Raw genomic sequence first — 19,150 nt, 5'->3', positions numbered from 1 at the left:
AGAGGGGCCAAAAACTTGAGGCCACCCAGCAGAGCTCCAACCCCTGCCTGGGACCTTAACTTTGTATTGGAGAAACTCACTCTGCCTCCTTTCGAGCCAGCTGCTACTGCAGACTTAACATTTCTTTCATGGAAAACGGCCTTCCTTTTAGCAATCACTTCAGCTAGAAGGATTTCTGAATTACAGGCCCTTATGGCAGTGGAGCCTTTCATCATCTTTCATGCGGACAGGGTGTCACTCAGGACCAACCCATCCTTCATGCCCAAGGTGGTATCCACTGTGGCTCTAAATCAGACCATTCATTTCCTAACTTTCTTTCCCAAACCACAGAACAAGGGGGGGAGTGGATTCTGCATTCACTGGATGTACACAGACAACTTAGAATTTACTTGGACAGGACTAAATCTGAAAGAAAATCTGATTAACTGCTGGTAGCATTTGCTGCAGGGGCAGAGGGAAAGGCTATTTCAAAGCAAACCATTTCCAAATAGATAAGCCATTGTATTCTTTACTGCTATAAGCACCATGGCAAACCTATCCCCCAGGGGATCAGATCCCATTCCACCAGGGCTGCATCTACTTCTGCAGCCTTTCTCAGAGGTGTTCCTACCAGGGATATTCTTGAAGCTGCTACCTGGAGTTCAGTTCATACTTTCACCAAACACTATCATTTACCAACTATCTCTAAATCCAGAGCTGGCTTTGCCACCACTGTTTTGCACGGCCTTATAGCCAATCCTAATGCTGTATAATTCCATCCTCCCAACCATAACTTTGGGAATCTACCCAAACGTAATGACTGCAACAATGAAACACAAAGAACATAGTACAGTTGGGTACACTTACCATAATTGTAGATGTTCGAGTGTATTCACTATTGCAGTCCTGGTTACCCTCCCTCCAACACCCTGTTTTTTTCTCTTACTATGCTTCTCCTTTCTTTTACTACACTTAAAAGCCTTTTTGGTGTATTTGCTTTTGTTTGGAGGTATATTTTTGTGTTTTAAATTATTTATATATATTTTGCTCTACATTTGGGGGGCACCTGACATCTGGTGCAAGAAAAACTGATGTAATGGCGTCGGCTGTATGTTTTATACCCCTGACGACCTGACGTCATGGAAGAAGGGACAACAACTGACGCAGGACCCAAGGCTCTGTTAATCAGGCCGACTGAGGGCAACCTGCCAGCAGATTATCCAAACGTAATGACTGCAACAGTGAATACACTTGAACATGTGCATTTATGCTAAGTGTACACAACTGCACTTTCTCTACACTGGAAAATCCTGGCACTTAAATTGTTGATCACCACAGGTCATTGTGATAATTGTATACATTTCTAAGTTGCTACATCATGTTTAGTTTTGTCATTTGCATATTCTGTAGCTACTATTAGCAAGTTGAGACTCATTTGCTTGATGTTATGCAGTGAATTGCATACGGTACATATTAAGCAATTTTTTATTCTGGTAGCACAGATACACTGAGTTACTGTGAATAAAACCTCACTCTGCTTGCTGCTGTTTACCCTGCTTATTCATGTAATGCTGTGTATGGACTGCATGATATTTTGGTCTTCATTGTAAATGTTCACTTGCTGGTTATCAAGGGTATTCAGGGTGATTACCAGAAACACATGTAAGACTGTCTGATATTGCTAACCCTCAGAGGTGTACTAGTTTTGTTTTGTTTTCACATCTGAGCATGAGGAGTCCAAATACATTTTTGCACTGTTTCTTTTAAATCACTCCATACTAACCCATATGTTTTTTTTTTTTTCTTTTATCACTTGACATTAGGCAAACTAGTAAATGTTATGCTACTTAACAGTGTTGATTTTTTAAGAGGTTTAGGAACTTTACTTTTGCATGCCCGTTATATAATTGTACCATTCTGTAAAGAGGAATGTTTATTGGGGGGGGGGGGGGGGGGGCACTTGGTTTACACTCCAAAATACTGAAAATGGATGATGTGATGATTCAGTTTTAGAGCATGCTTCCAAACAGTGCCAAATGTTAACTTGTTTATGTTCTAGGCATGTTATCACTGTACATTCACACAGGCTATTTCATTTGCATATTGTTGTATTATTCTTCTGGCAGCCACTTATTTTGATTGTTTGAGTGGAACTTGAATTGTGGCTTGATGGACGTATAGCATAGTATCACGCAACTCTCACTGCCTGAAAGTGCCTTTGTATTATTTATCATTGTTAGTTTGGCAGACTTTAGTAGTCATTCATATTACTGCACTCCCAGACGTAGGCAGGTGCTTTCAGGAGTGATTACTGTTGCGTTTTATTTATTTTATTTTATTTTACATTTGTTGACCGGGCTAGTCTAGCTGGAGAAATTTCCATTTTCAGTAGAGGCCCGGGGAGAAAAGCTCCACAGAGTGAGATACATTCAGAGATGAAAAAATTTACATACAAAAAAAAAAAAAAAAATTGTCATACAAAAATGTAATAGCAGTACTCATTATAATGAAAATCTAAGAGTTAGTAATAGTTTGCAAGCAAACATTAAAAATAAAAGATAACACTCTTATATATATAAAAAAACTACTACAAGAGTTAGTTACTAAAAACACTCCATACAGTTCAATTCTCAATTAACAAGTTGAAAAAATACTGATTGGATTAACATAGAAAGGAGTGAGGGTAAGGAGAATAAAAAAGGTGGGAATAGAAAGTGGTGAAAATAAAAGTGGATGCACTGCAGAATAGCATGTAGAGAAGTAAAGGGAAGAGAAAAGAAAGACAAAAAGCATGCAGAGTAGAAAGGAGAAGAGAAATGGTTTTATTATGTAGTAATAGTGATAGACTAATCAGGTTTATTACAGGAGCAAAGCCAGTGATTTTGGAAATGCACTTTAATGTTCTGTTTGAAAAGGGGCAATGAAGTTATCTTTGTTATGCTAGTGGGTAACAAATTCCATTTTGTCCCAATAGCATTGGTAAATAGAGAGTCACCAGCATTATTATTTGACTTTGTTGAACTTGTCAGAAGTTTGCTGGATGAGCGGAGAGCGTTGAGATTTTTATAAGGGGTTATGAGTTGTGAGAGTATGGGGGTATTATTAGGTTGGTATAGTATTTTATGGGCAATGCAGAGTTGATGGATTAAAAGATAGTTCTGAAACTCAGGCCAGCCTAGAAGTTTTAAGTTGAGGCAGTGATGAGTTCTATAGGGATTACCAGTAGCAAAGCGGGCAATGTTATTATAACAGGTTGCCAATTTGTTAAGGCTGGTTTTTTTGAGGTTAGTGAAGATAGGCGCAGCATATAGAAGAGTTGAAATAAGATGAGAGTGAGCAATCCTTGTTCTGGTAGATGGTGTAAGAAAAGGTCTGATTCGATATAAGGATCCTATCTTTCTGTTAACTAGCTTTATGGAGTTGTTAATGTGTAGGTCGAAGAGAGATTATTGTCAATTGTAATACCTAACAATTTAGTTGAAGTGTCGGGTAAGATAACAGTGGCGCTGTTTGAAGAGATGGAGAAATGTAAGGGGGAGGTTCTAGATGTGGGAGTAAAAAGAAGAAGTTTGGTTTTTGGCATTTAGTAAGAGGAAGCACTAGAGAACCATGTTTCTACTGTACTGAATACTTTTTGGGTGAGAGAGATTAGTTCTGGGGTAGATGGAGCTGAGCAAATGAGTGTCGAATCATCTGCATATTGAATGCAGGTTGCTTGAGGGATTATTGTTTGAAGATCATTAATGAAGAGGGAGAAAAGAAGTGGGCCGAGGATAGAGCCTTGAGGAACCCCAATGGAAACAGGCAGGAGAGACGAGATGTGGTTATCCCAGAGAACAGCTTGTTTTCTGTTTGTGAGGTAAGATTTAAACCATTTAATAGCTGGGGGATCAAATGAGATGGATTCAAGAGTATTAAGTAATAAGGGGTGGTTTACCATACCGAATGCTTTGGAGAGGTCAATGAAGAGGGCAGAAGAGAGTAAGTTGTTGTTTCGGTTCTGGTTTATAGTCTCTACAAAAGAAAGCAGGGCAGTGGTAGTACTGTGATGTGGTCTAAAGCCATGTTGGCAGTTTGCTATTATGTTATGCTTTGAGAGATATTGTACAAGTTGAAGGTGGATACACTTTTCCATAATTTTGGACAGAGGTGAGAGGAGAGCAATAGGCCTATAGTTGGAGTAGTCAGTAGAGTTTCCACCTTTGTGAAGAGGGATTATATGAGATACCTTCCAAACTTCGTGTATGATTCCTTCACTAATTGTCCTATTTATAAGAATAGATATAGGATATGCAACAACCTTAGCAGCCTTTTGAAGAAAAAGGGAAGGGAGTTTATCAGCAGAGGGGGTGCATGGTTTTAGCTTGAGAAGAAGTCTGTGAATATACGATGTGGAGATAGGTTGTAGAGAAAAGTTAAAAGAGGAGTTGGTTAGTTTACTTAGAGGACAGAAGTTGTTGGCATTAAGTTGTTTAGCTAGTGCTTGAATAGTTTCTGTGAAGAATGAGTTAAGAGCATCTGCAGTCTGTTGTGGGGTATCAGGGTCTGCATTTAGAGGGGAAGGTGTTTTGGAAGTTCCTGGTGAGAGGAGTTTATTGATTGAGGACCAGTTTTGTTTGAATTACTTCTGTTTTGCCATTATGTTGGTGTCAGAAAGATGGTCTGTTGAAAGCCTCTCTGTTGGTGTTGAGTGCTATCATGAAAAAAATGGCCCAGTTTGTATCTTTGTTCCTGAATCTGTAAATATATTCCCATTTATCCTCCTTTTAGACTGTTGCCATTGTTTTGATGTAAATTGTATGTGTGCAGCAAAGTTTTGTTGTACACACGCACACACCTACCTGTGTTATTGTGCACACAGTATGAACAGTTAAGTAATGATTTCTGTAACAGCATTTTTTTTATTGCAAATAGAGCTGAACCTGGTATTGAAGAGTGTTCAAGTAGACAATTGGACCATTATCACATTGTCTGCATATTTTAGTCAGTCGGATTTCTATGTTAGATACCAGTTTAAATGTAAAAGTCACATCACTTTACAGATTTAAACTCATGATTAAAACTTATATTGCATCATTTTTCCATATTTTTAGTGTCTGCCACAGCATTTTACAAAGCTCAGCCAGTAATCGAGTTTATGTGTGAAGTACTGGATTTTAAAAGCATTGAAGAACAGCAGAAGTCTTTAACAGACTCTCAGAGAGTCAAGTTTACCAAGGAAATAAAAGGTAACTGGTATGCACAGATTCATAATGGATGAAAGCAGTTTCCAAGTTAATTATTTTTAAAATAATTGTAAGTTTAAAATGGATTGTCTTTGCTCATTGGTTTGTTTTTTGTTGCTGCTGCTGGTCTGAATGTATGTAATAAAAAAACAGCTTAGCTGAATGCTGCTGTTCCTTGAGTATTGGAATCTTAAATGTGGCTCCTTAATGAATACTAAATGGGTTTGAATTTACTCTTTGAATTTTATAATCCTGATTGAATTTTTCAATGTAATATAAGCTGTTATTTCCAGAGAGCAGCAGGTACATCTCTAGGAAGTCCATGCTCTGCATTGAGCATTCATCTTATGTATTGAATGTGGAGAATCTTTGGATGGCATACCCTTCTCAACCCTCTGCTAGATTGGCTTAGATATGCTGCAGACTTAACAGGTCATGCTGAGTGATGGCTTGAATTACACCTCTATAGGTTAGAGTATTTGTCATGGATCAAATTGATGAGGGTGGGTTTTACTAGTTCCTGCTTTACACCATGGCTTGCATTTCAGAGCTTAGACTTCAGACAGATGTTTGAAGTTTGTTTGAGTGGAACTAGAATTGTGATTGTGGAAACACATCTGTGAGGGATTGTGGCTTGATGCCAGTGTGGAAATTGTCTCCATGACAGTATTAGCAAACGTGCTGTGGAATGTTAGGTCCTTAACACCTTATCTCTAGTGTGCACCCATCGTAATTGTCATTGCAAGAACATGTGCACAAGTTGTCTTTGAAGCTGCTGGGTGGAAATATCCAAAGTGGATAAGGATAATGACTTTTCGCACCCCCCCCCCTTATTACCTTTCCTTTAAAGAAACTTTAAGACTGTGAAGTCCTCTATGGGGACTGTATTAGAGCCCCCTCTGTCTTCATCTCATGAATCGCCCTTAATGGTGTACCTTGGGAAGCATGTTGAAACCTTGGATCATCCATCTTGAAGGCAGTCATCAAGGACTTCATTCATTCATTCATTCATTCATTCATTCTCTTTTGACTGGTAAAGCACTGGTGCAAATGTACCCATTTTCAAGTTCTGCATTGTAGAGTGCAAGTAAAATACTTGTGTGTTGATCTTCTCTCCTTGCTGCTGTTCAAAAATAGTAACAGAATAAGCATTGATAGGTTGATTAAAATCGGAGGTATAACAAAGGAGTAGAGTTAGGTACTGGTAGTGGTTCTACTATGTAATAGGATTAAGTTGTAGGATTACTTTTAGATACAATGTATGCACAGTATTTAGTACTGATGGAAAAGGAGAGAAGGGGGAATTGTAATAAAATTAGGTAAATACTTGAAGGTGGTGAGAAAGTTAAGGGGTGATGAGTTAGGTTGAAGCAGGGATAAGGTGGGAATGCTATAGCTGTTGCCTATAAGCACACACAGTGTGCTCATATGAACTTGGAAAATGCAGTTTTCTTTAAGCACCATGAAGGTATGGATCAGGTCTTTGACCAGGCGTCATTAAACTGATAGATCTGTGTAGTACAGGCCTGACCACTTTGCCATCTTGTTTTCAGGTAAGAGCACTAAATGCTGTGGGTAGAGTTGGTAGAGAGAGTTTATGCATCTGCCAGTTGGGGTCTCAGAGTGCTCAACTGCTCATCTTGTTTGTCTATATCTGAGTCCTACCTAGTGAGTCATGCTCTGGAGGAGTTGTCCTTCTCTCCCTTGAGACTTGGCTCAGTGATGGATGAAAGTGTCAAGACTGGCTGTTTTCAGAATGAGCTTCTGTTTTGCCCACTGCAGCTTTGTACGGATCCTTTAGTTAGAACCGCAAGCTGCTGGATGGCTTGGATATGGTGGTTCTTAAGGAGTTCAGAAATTCCATTCTGGATGTTCCTTTCTGTGGGGAAGAAAGAAGTATATTCTCTTCATTTAGCCATATTAGAACATGATGGGGTAACCTTTTGAAAAGGAAGCAGGCCCACACCAGTGTGTGTGAAAGCTGTGATTTTTTTCAAGCCATCTCTTCATTTTCTACTTTTTTTTATATGCAGACAATACTAAAAGCAGCAGCCTCTTTGCAGACCAAGGAAGAATTTTAAAGTGTCTGACAATACCCACTGTAAAGATCACTGTCACAGTACAGTTCATTAAATCATGAAAATCCATCAAAGATGGCTATACACCTTTCTGGACTGATTTTTCAGAACTTTCTGATTTGCCCAAAGTGGAGTTGAATCCTCTTGTCCAGGGCATTAATTGTGTTGAAATGTGATTGATATTGCTGTTATAGTAAGATATTTCCTGATCTCCCAAGAAAAAAAACTGCTTACAAATTAAGAGAGATTCTGCCTCAGAAACATCACCTGCAGTCATGCTTTTCAACCTCTTAGCACAGCAATTCTAGACAGACAAAAATAATGGAGGACAAAGACCCAAAATCAGGGACAGATTTTAATCACTGCTCTTATAAACTTGGAAATGTGATTGGATGTCCTTCAAGAATGCAACTGCAGTCATAACATGTGGGTTGTCCTGCCTCAGGCAGCCCTCGGTCGGCCGGATTCCAAAGTCTGGGTCCGACGTCGGCTGATGTCGAATTTCTCTCCGACGTCAGAGCGGCTGGAGTACATAAGCATCAGCCGACGCCATTTTCTTAAGTCTTTCTTGCCGCGCGGTGCCCGAAGCAGAAGCAGTTCGCAAGTGCCGGTCGGTCAGCTCCTGTATTCTACGATACCGAAGTCATCAAAAAAGCTAAGTACCCCGTTGGGGACCTTTTCTTGCCTCAGCCGATGTCAGAAATTACTGAAAAAGTTAACAATTGTCTTTTTTGTGGTAAACAAATACCTCATAAGGATTTCCACTCTTACTGCCTCCCTTGCCTGGGCCCAGACCACGACGTCTCGGCCTGTGTAGCCTGTGCTCGCTTCAACAAGCGCACTCTCAGGCGCCAGGCGGAGTTCGCTGAAGATTTTTTCGGCGATAAATTTGCTTACACCATGCCGTCGGATCTTCCGACATCGCAAACTCCTAAAAAGCGAAAAGACCGGGACCGACATCCTCGGCCCGCATCTACCACCGACTCCACGCAAAAGCCTAGCGTGAGTGCTCCGGTTCCCTCTGAGACGGTCTCTCCACCACTCCGGACCGAAGACACCCCATTACCGACGACTCCGATTCCAGATATTACTCCGACGCCAGTTATAGACTTTCCTCCGGATACCGGAACCGAGGAAATGCCCGAGACCATTGCTGTAGACAAGGTCACTCCACGTGGAGCGGCCAGGCCTCCTATGGCCATGTCTATTAAGGCCTACACTAGGGCTAAGGCAGCCAGCAAAACTAAGCATATTGCTTCCAAATCCTTACCTCAGCCGACTCCGGAGACACAAATTATGTCCATGGCTGCTGATTTAATTTCCATGATCAGAGGTTCACAGGCCCATCCTGAGAGAGCATCCCAGCCGCCTCCTGATAAAAGGCCCCGGGTTGAACCCTCTGACCCTTCTCCTTCTGATGAAGACTCTGAGGGCTCTGTCCACTCTGATAGCCAGGAAGAGCTCTTCCAGACCTATGAGGACTCTGATGCAGAAGATTCCATACCTTCAGCCTCCCCTCCTGAGGATATTTCTTTTGGGGAAGTTCTGCACACCATGAGGGAACATTTCAAGTGGCAGGGTCAGGAATATTCTGATTCTAGGAAACGCCTTAGGACTTTCCTTAAGAAGCCTCAGCACAGGCCCTTAGCTATTCCCCCTGTACTTGATGTTCTGGATGATTTGTATTCTGATTCTAGTGCTACCCCTGACTCTCTTCCTCCTGCTCCAGCCAAGCCAGACAGGTATTACAGGGTCCCAGAAACTCATTCCCATTTATTCAGGGCCCATACTGCTGATTTGGAAACTATTTCACAGGGGCCTAAAGGAGTTTCAGCCTCCACCTCAAAAAATCCTTTGCCCTCCAACAGGGAAGCAAGGTCATTAGAGAGATGGGGTAAAAAGGTTTACACATCCACTACCTTATCTATGAGAGCTTTAAATTGCCTCTTTCACATGTTCCAATATCAGGATTATCTCTTAGAAGATTTACAAAAAACATTAGCTTCTCCTGATCCTTTAGACAGGAAGACTTTGCAGGAAGCTGTACATAACACTCAGCAAGTAAGCAATCACTTCCTGCAGTGTGGATATGATGCACTGGAAGCTTCATGTAGGGCAGCTATGACAGGGGCAGTGATGCGTAGACATGCTTGGTTAAAAGATCAACCTCTACCAGATCATGTAAAAGCAAAACTTTTGGATGCACCTTTGGAAAAGAACAAGCTTTTTGGTGCAAATGCTAAGGATGTGTTAAAGACCATCGAAGAAAAAGCAAAATCAGTTCAGACTGTGAAAGATTTCCTCCAGGTTCAACCCCCCAGATTCAGTAGGAATTGGCCTTCAAAAAACTGGTCCTTTCCTAATCCAGAAAAGTTTCAAAGGGGTAAGAACAGACGTGGCCGAGGAAGAGGCCAATACAGAGGCCCTTACAGGGGACGACAATGGCAGCCAGGAAACCAAAGAAGTGACGCAGGGGTTTCACCTGCCCAGCAACCACAAACTCAATGACTTTCCTCTGCTACCGCCTACCAGGGGTCAACTAGAAGCTCCCTTGGGCGGGAAATTATCTCTGTTTGCAGAAAACTGGCACAGACTGACTAAGGACAAATGGATTTTGGACATTATAGACAGAGGGTACAGATTTCATTTTCATACCTTACCAAGAAAACAGGGCATGCCAAATCTACCACAACATCAAAGGGCAGAGGCTATCAAGCAAATCACTCTGCTGACTCGAATGAAAGCAATAGAAAGAGTTCCACAACAAGAACAAGAACAGGGGTTTTACTCAAGACTGTTCCTTGTTCCAAGAAAAGAATCTCAATGGAGACCAATACTGGACTTGTCCGCATTAAACACCTTTGTCATAGTACCAAAGTTCAAAATGCTGACTCTACAGCAACTCCTTCCCATGCTGGGCAAGGGGTCTTGGCTGATTACTCTGGACCTCAAGGAGGCATACCTGCATGTCCCTATCAGACACAGCTGCAGAAGATACCTCTGATTTCTTGCAGGGCCAGAGCATTATCAATTCTCAGCATTGCCATTTGGCTTATCTACTGCGCCCAGAGTATTTACAAAATGCCTGGCTTCAGTAATTGCTCATTGCAGGCTCCAGGGTATACAAATTTACCCGTACCTGGACGACTGCCTCGTACAAGCGGACGACAAATTGATGTTGACAAAAAACCTGGAATATGTCATACGATTACTTCAAGCTCTGGGATACACAGTCAACTTCCAAAAGTCAAGACTGCAGCCATCCCAGCAAATGATCTTCTTAGGAGCCAAACTAGACACAGCCTCTCAGATGGCTTACCTGACAGAAGACAAGCAAGAAAAATTAACTCAATACTTCAAAGGTCTAGCAAAACTCACCCAGATGACTGCAAGGAGATTCCTACAGGCCCTGGGTTACATGGCATCCTGCATTCTACTGGTTCCATTAGCAAAACTACACATGAGAAAGCTTCAATGGTACCTAAAAAGCATTTGGTCTCAACACAGCAACAACTTGGAGACAATCATACCACTCATTCCATGCCTACAAAAGGAATTTCTATGGTGGGCCTCGGTGAGCCAAGAAAACACAGGTATGTCTTTCAAAAAACCACAGATAACACAGACCATGACTACAGACGCCTCAGACCTTGGATGGGGGGCGCACATGGAAGGCAGGTGTATACAAGGACAATGGTCTCCAAAGGAAACACATCTGCATATAAACCAAAAGGAAATGCTGGCAGTAATGCATGGTATCGAGGTTTTTCAACACCAACTACAGCAAGGCCATCTAATGATACGGACAGACAATACCACTGTGATGTGGTACATAAACAAGCAGGGGGGCACCCACTCTTACCCCCTTTGCAGACTGACAATGCAGCTTTGGGAGAAGGCACTGAGTCTAAACATACAGTTACAATCCCAGTTTGTTCCAGGAAAAGACAATGTGTTGGCGGACAGCCTAAGCAGGAATTTCACAGATCCGCACGAGTGGAGGTTACATCCGAAGGCTTTCAGACAACTCACTTCCACATGGGGCAAGCCAGAAGTGGACCTATTTGCCTCTCACCTCAATCATCCTCTACCAAAATTTTGCACAAGGACATACCATCCAAAGGCTTGGAAAATAGATGCCCTTTCATTCAACTGGAACTCCCTAGCAATCTATGCATTCCCACCTCTGCCACTGATGACCTCAGTATTACTAAAGATCAAAGCAGAGAAGCCCAAGGGAATCATAATAGCTCCGGATTGGCCAAGACAGCACTGGTACCCACTACTACGGAGCATATGTCACACCAGGAGGTGGGCCCTCCCTCAGTGGCCTCTACTTTTGACTCAACACGATTTCGAAACACTACATCCAAACTTTCAGACACTGCAGCTAACAGCCTGGGAGATCCCATAAATAACTTCAGCTTATCTCTCTCCAAGGAAGTTCAGCGGATACTAACAGAGGCTCGAAGACCATCCACCAGAAAGGTTTACTTAGCAAAGTGGAAAAGATTCAGCAATTGGAATACCAGCAAGGGACATGATGCATCATTACTGAACATCCCACTCATCTTGGAATATTTGGCAGATATGTTACAGAGCGGCCTCTCATATTCTTCAATAAAGATACATGCATCCGCTATTTCAGCTAGATACAACACTGATCCTCCTGTTTTCTCTCACCCCTTACTAAGACAATTCCTCAGGGGAATCAAGAACATTAAGCCACCAAGAAAGGCCCCAGTGCCAGCATGGGACCTCAATTTTGTCTTAGAGAAACTGACTCTACCTCCTTTTGAGCCAGCAGCTTCAGTTGACTTGCAATTTCTCTCATGGAAAACAGCTTTCCTGTTGGCAATTACCTCAGCAAGAAGGATTTCGGATCTACAGGCCCTAATGGCAATACCACCCTTTATTATTTTCCACAGAGACAGGGTTTCATTGAGGACCAATCCTACTTTTATGCCAAAGGTGGTATCTAGGGTTTCTCTAAATCAAGCCATTCATCTGCCTGCTTTCTTCCCCAATCCTGAGAATAAGGGGGAAAGACTTTTACATACCTTGGACATTGATAGACAACTTCGATACTACCTGGACAGAACCAAGGCCAGTAGGAAGTCTGAGCAGCTTTTTGTAGCTTACGCCCCTGCAGTCCAAGGAAAAGCAATTTCAAAACAGACCATTTCTAAATGGATTGGACATTGCATCAGATTCTGTTATTCCTTTCATGGGAAGACGGTTCCAGCCTATGTCAGACCACATTCCACCAGAGCTACAGCCACCTCTACAGCATTTTTAAGAGGGGTGCCTACAAAGGACATTCTAGAAGCTGCTACATGGAGCTCCGTGCATACATTCTCAAAACACTACAATCTCCCCCTATATTCCAGATCCAGAGCAGGCTTTGCTTCGGCGGTCCCTGCAGGGTTTGATTGCCACACCATCTCTTTCCTAGAGCATACCTCCTCCCCCAGCTAAGCTATGGTATTCTACCCACATGTTATGACTGCAGTTGCATTCTTGAAGGACATAGTACAGTTTTGTACCTACCATAAATGTAGATGTCCGATAGACATGCAACTGCAGTCGGGTTTTCCCTCCCTCCATACCCCTCTATGCCTAGGGTCCACTCCTATCCCCCTTACTCTTAGCTGGGGATATCTGTTATAGTGTATTTGTTTTATTGCTCATGTATTTGTTTGGAATCCTGTTCTTGTCTTCCAATTTGATTACAGCCTTCCTTGGAGGGCACCTGGCATCTGGGGCAAGAAACACTGAAGAAAATGGCGTCGGCTGATGCTTATGTACTCCAGCCGCTCTGACGTCGGAGAGAAATGCGACATCAGCTGACGTCGGACCCAGACTTTGAAATCCGGCCGACCGAGGGCTGCCTGAGGCAGGACAACCCACATGTTATGACTGCAGTTGCATGTCTATCGGACATCTACATTTATGGTAGGTACAAAACTGTACTTTTTTGCATTAGCTTACATTTTCTATTCAAAGGATGTGACTTCTGAAACTCCCATGAATGTCATTTAGTGACTTCAATTCTCAGTGGTTTGCCAGAAAACATGTTTGTATAAGGAACCAACCAAAGATATGAGGCAAAAAACTGGACATTGTGCAAAATTCTGGACAGTTGAGAGAGATGCGTGCAGTCTGTTTTGACTTGGGGAGCACCAGAATTCCTAACTGTGGGAATGACACTCTGTGCTTGTAACCTTCCTGGCTTTCCTTGAGCACAGGAAGCTCGGCATTGGCACAGAAGGTATCCAGTCCTCCACCAATAGGAGTGTTTTTTTTTCTAACAGTCACTGGCATAACATTTAATCAAAGAAAGAGTACAAGAATCATAAAATAACCAACAAATCATTCACATTATAGTGACTATGGCAGCACCACTGAGGCCTGATTGTATTACATCTGATAAGGTATTGCTGTGTCTTCCTATAGACTTGTACTACTACTATTTTCTCCTTCTGTCGTTGGTGCTTTGGAGGCAGGCAGTGGAATTCTATTCCTTAGTCCTAACTAGACCACTTGTAAAGTGAGCAAGTCCTCCAGGTTGACCACCAGATTCCAGGTAATTGTGATTGGCATCAGTCCTGCTTTGATTTGTGGTTGCATCATTTGGCACTTTTCCTGTATAATAGTTCCTGCTTTTTAGTACAGGTGGGTGTGAATTACCGGCTAGCCATCCATAGCCTCTTCCACCAAAATAGTGGATACTGTAGATTACCAGAGGGCCATCCACAGTATTTTAGTGCAGGAGGCTATGGGTGGCCCACTGGATGGTAATCCTGGTCCCCAGGCTGGTGTCTTCCCAAAGGGGCAAGTCTGTAGCTCAAATGTTATCCAGGGGACAGATGTCTGTCCTGCTAAGAACTGACTTGGATTTTTGCCACTTCCAGTTATTGAAGATTTATTCAGTTGTATGTAGCTGTGTGGCATAAAGTTGATCTCCATATAGTCCTTGGATAGTGGGAGTGACTCCCCTCCTCCAGATTCTTCTGACTCAGACCTGGGTGGGGGTGAATTTGGGGCATTTTGTATTTCTCTTCACCCTAAGGCTGTGAGACTGGTTGAAGAGCTTGTTGGTTTCTCTCCTAGTTGACATCCCCTTTCATGATAGGCATTTTATGTAGGAGTTGAAGACTGTTTTGCTGTCTCACACAAAAGGCGTCTTGAAGATCGAGGATCTGTGTCTGTGCTGCTGATATTCCAGGTTGCATCTCTAGATTTGGACTCCCAACTTCCCACATTTATTAAGCTTGGCTATAATTTTCAGTGTGTAGGATACCTGTAAATACCTTATACAAGGCCCCAGCAGTAGAATCCTTACATAATGCAAGGGGATCCAGACTTTGTTCAGGTCTCACTACTCTCCCTATTGAAAAGGAAGTCGGGGTGTTATAGAACAGCTATGAAAGCAGGTTTATCCTTCCTTCACTTTGGTTGCAATAGACATTCATTTTCAAATTCACAAAATAACAGGAAGATGCCCTCAAGCAAATACTAGAAGACCTTGCAGGTGAAATCTCTGACAAAGTCTGGAAGTGGACACAATGTAGATTAATAGAGATGGTCTTTAAGGTGGGAAAGCATGTTGTTAAATGTGGTTGTATTAACATTTGCTGGCAGTAGGAGTCAAGCTGTAGGGGCATTTTTTATTGAAATACTTGCCCAAAAATCCAGCACATCCCAGATGATAAAGGGCAACTGTTGGGCATATGTTTTTTTTGTTTTGTTACCTTGTTCCTTCCCCCTTTCCTAATACGTTTTTAAGAAGCTAAGAGGGGGAGGAGATTCTAATGGAGTCTGTTAAGCAACTTTTTTGTACCATTTCAAGGTTCAGTAGGTATTACCCTACAGAGCTGTATGGCTTTTATAGAAACAGCTATTGCTAATCACTTTAGATAAGTGAGGGTGTTTAAGAAACTGCCCAGAGTGGCGGTAGCAGGGTAAGCAGGAATGTACTGGAGAAGAGAGTTTACACTTCCTCTCCCTGGTTTTAAGTAATGGCAGTACTTGACTGTGCAGCCACTTAGCCCTCATCCTCACATCTTCATTCTTCAGGACAAATGGATGCTGTCTTTCACATGTGTGGTTAAGGGAATAACCATATGTAAATCTGTTGCTCGTTAACAAGTCCTGGAATAGTGAGACTTAATGAGTGAAATTGTAGGCTTGTATGTAGTAAGTCTGAGATCACCATTTCTTGGGTTATTCCCTTTCTTTGAGCTATGGTAATCTTGGAGTTAGTATATGTAAATAACGTGCATTTGGGCTTCCGGGGTAGCAAATCCCCCTAGAAAAAATAACTTTAAAGGTGAACAGTGATGTTGGACATTTAATGTACTCTTGTATTTTCATATTTTTTTTCAATAATTCTAAGACTCCTAGTTGAGTCTCAAAAATTGTAAGAGTGAGCCTGGTAAGATAGATTTGAACAAGCTGTAAAATAGAATTCGGGGAATTAGGGATGACTAACATGCCTCCAGACCAGGTGGAACTGACTCACCTAAATGATGCTTTACGGTTTACTTTGCATTGCAATCAAAAGAGAAAATGTAATAGAGCAAGTAAAAGGTTTTTGTTTGAGACTGTTCTTTGTCCCAAAAAAGGATGGCTGTGGGAAGACCCATCCTAGTTGTATTCTAATTTAAAATGTGTTGATGGCAGCCAAATTCAAGGTGGCTTGTAAAGCACTTCCTGCAACAATCAAGGCGTTGTCAGCCACCCTCAGTATGAGATTTGAAGAATGCCTGTTTTTGCATATTTTCATCCAGGAGGAGGACAAGCACTTCTGCATTTCAAGGTGTTAGTAGAACATGTTCAGTTTACTTTCATAAACACAACCACAAAGAAAATATAAAAAATATTTTTTTTACATAATTTTGGGTGTTTATTGCATCAGTTACTACTTCCATATGTTCTTAAACTTCCTTCTTATATTAAAGATAGTTTTGACTTTTTGAACAAGATTTCTATGTTAAAATGGGATAAAATATGTATTGAGTCACTTTAGATGTAAGAAGCCTCTATACAAGTATTAGGCATGCAGATGGAATACAGGCTTTATATCAATTTTTGGGTGACAGTCCATTAACTCATTATATTGTGCAACTTGTACATTTTTGTCTTAAGTAATCATTTTATGTTTGATAATGAAATTTATGAAGTTACACAATTTGTTGCTGATTTACAACTTAATATGTATAATTTATCTTTTGATGGGTTGCAATATGGCAGTGTAGTAGTAGTATTGGATTTATTTTTGAATGGTTTTGATACTGGAGAAATACTCATTTCTGTACACAGGAAATTCCTGGATGGAGGGCAGTATTTACATGGAAGTAGTTGCCATCCTCTCCATTTGCTTTCTTTACCATATGTGGAATTAAGGATGTTCTTCGTGTTTCACTGTTGAAGTCATCACCTGTGGGTTATCCCTGCTGTGGTAGCCCTTGGTCGTTCACTGTTCCAGTCATCACCTGTGGGTTATCCCTGCTGTGGTAGCCCTTGGCCGGCCCGAATACCAGAGTCACTGTTTTTCTGCGTTGGCTGCTGTCGCTTGTTGACTGACATCAGGTCGTCAGCGCTATAAAACAAGGCAGCCGACGCCATGACATCAGTCTTTCTTGCCGTAGAGCCCATAGCAGAAGCAGTTTGCAAGTGTGGTGGTCGGTCGCTACCAGAGTTTGAATTGCAGCTAAAAACATCTAAAGCTAAGTACCCCGTTAAAGCTAAGTACCCTGTTGGGGGGTCCTTTTTTCTTGCACTAACCGATGTCCAAAAAAGTTAACAATTGTCTCGCCTGTGGAAAGCAAATCCCACACAGAGACTTCCATTCGTACTGCATCACTTGTTTAGGCCCAGACCACGATGTCCCCCGATGTTCTTCGTGTTTCACTGTTGCAGTCATTACATTTGGGTAATCTGCTGGCAGGTTGCCCTCAGTCGGCCTGATTAACAAAGTCTTGGGTCCTGCGTCAGTTGCTGTCCCTTCTTCTATGACGTCAGGTCATCAGGGGTATAAAACATGCAGCCAATGCCATTACATCAGTCTTTCTTGACCCGCGGTGCCCGAAGCAGAAGCAGTTCGCAAGTGCCTGTCGGCTGACTCCTGAAATTTTCGTTTTCGAACCAAAGTCTTCAACTAAAAATCCAAGTACCCCATTGGAGAAACTTTTTCTTGCTCCTTATAAATGTCAGTAAAAGTTAATAATTGCATTACTTGTGGGAAGCAAATACCTCATAAGGATTTTCATTTGTACTGTATTCCTCGACTAGGCCCTGATCACAACGTGCCTTGCTGTCGGTTTTGTGCTAAATTTAATCAATGCACTATTAAACGTAGGTATATTTTTGCTTCTAAATATTTTGGCTCACGCTTTAATTATCCAGAAATGTTGGTTAGCAATCCGACTACCGGAATACCTAAAAAATGCAAAGAAAAAGACAGACTGGCCGTCTAGGTCCAAAACTGCCAACGACGCTTCTCCTAAGCCAGTCGCCAGTTCACCGGTACTCAGTGAGGCGCTTTCGCAGCCCCTGATACCTGGTACTTCTGATTTGCAGGCCTCTACTGAGACACATTCGGAGTCCGGTATGCCGCGAGATGCTTCAATTATGGAACCCGTGGATGTCTCTACCTTAGATGGGTCCGGAGCCGCTGTGCAGGCATCGGGTTCTGAGGGTGTTTTCAGGCCTACAGATTAATTTATTAGACCGACGCCATCTTCAAAACTAAGGCCAAAATCTAAATCTATGTCTAAAAAACCGACGCCTGGGCCACATGTGCAGGCCCCTATGCCTAAAAAACAAATGATCAAAATGGCTGAAAATTTAATTACTCTGGTCAGGGGTAGCCAACCCGCCCCCCTTCTAACAGGCCTAGGCAAGACATTGATTATGAATCTTCTGAACTGGGTTCTATTTCTTCTGACACTTCTAATGAACAGGATTTGTCTATACCTACTTATGAGGACTCTGATGCAGAAGATTCCATTTCTTCTGCTTCTCCCCGAGGATTTTTCTTTTGGGGAAACTTTACATACCTTATGGGAACATTTACACTGGGAAAGTCAGGATTTCTCTGAATCTAAAAAGAGACTTAGGGATTTTCTTCTTCTTCCTCAACATAGGCCTTTGGCTATACCTCCTGTCCTAGACATTGTTGATTATGTTTTTACAGAATCTAGTATGGCTCCTGATTCTCGTCTCCGGCTCCTTGTAAGCCTGACGGATACTACAGGGTTCTTGACTCCCACAAATTCCTTTTCAAAAATCCTATTGCAGATCCTGAAACTATTTCTCGGGGACCCAAGGGCATTAAGGCCTCTACTGCTAAAAATCCTACCTCTTCTGATAGAGATTACAGAGCGCTGGATAGATGGGTAAGAAGGTTTACACTTCTGCAACCTTGGCAATCAGGGCTTTAAACTGTCAATTTCATATGCTTAAATACCAGCAGCATATCATGGGACTGCTTAAACAGAAAATGATGTTAATTTCTGACTGTGTGGAAACTAAAGATTTACAGGATTTATTGCATTCAGCTGAACAAGTTGGAAAACATACTTTGCAATGTGGGTTTGATTCTTTGGAGGCTTCTTGCAGGGCTGCTGTAACTGGCTCTGTGCTAAGAAGGCATGCTTGCCTCAAAGAGCAAACTCTGCCTGATCATGTTAAAGCAAAATTGCTGGATGCTCCTTTACAACAGGACCGTCTCTTTGGTAATAAGGCTGAAGAAATTTTAAAAAAGATGGAAGATGAAGCTAAATCTATGCAAACTGTGAAAGATTTCTTACAAGTGCAACCTCCAAGATTTAGTAGGCACTAGCCTACTAAGAACTGGTCCTT

The 19,150-nt window shown here is 42.0% G+C and overlaps 1 protein-coding gene across 2 annotated transcripts in view; it reads left to right on the top strand.

Moving 5' to 3' along the window:
- Positions 1 to 19,150, top strand: part of AGO2 (argonaute RISC catalytic component 2) — a 2,267,075-nt gene that overhangs the window by 727,846 nt on the left and 1,520,079 nt on the right. For both annotated transcript variants that reach the window (XM_044067244.1, XM_044067245.1), the window contains exon 6: positions 5,073 to 5,207. In XM_044067244.1, coding sequence (XP_043923179.1) covers positions 5,073 to 5,207 — 135 coding nt within the window. The remainder of the gene's footprint in view (positions 1 to 5,072; positions 5,208 to 19,150) is intronic.

Source organism: Protopterus annectens, chromosome 3.part1 (genome assembly GCF_019279795.1).
Source record: "Protopterus annectens isolate FY-2018-M chromosome 3.part1, PAN1.0, whole genome shotgun sequence".
Taxonomy (NCBI): domain Eukaryota; kingdom Metazoa; phylum Chordata; order Ceratodontiformes; family Protopteridae; genus Protopterus; species Protopterus annectens.
Note: the sequence above shows the minus strand (reverse complement) of the source record. Positions and strands in the feature narration are given on the sequence as shown.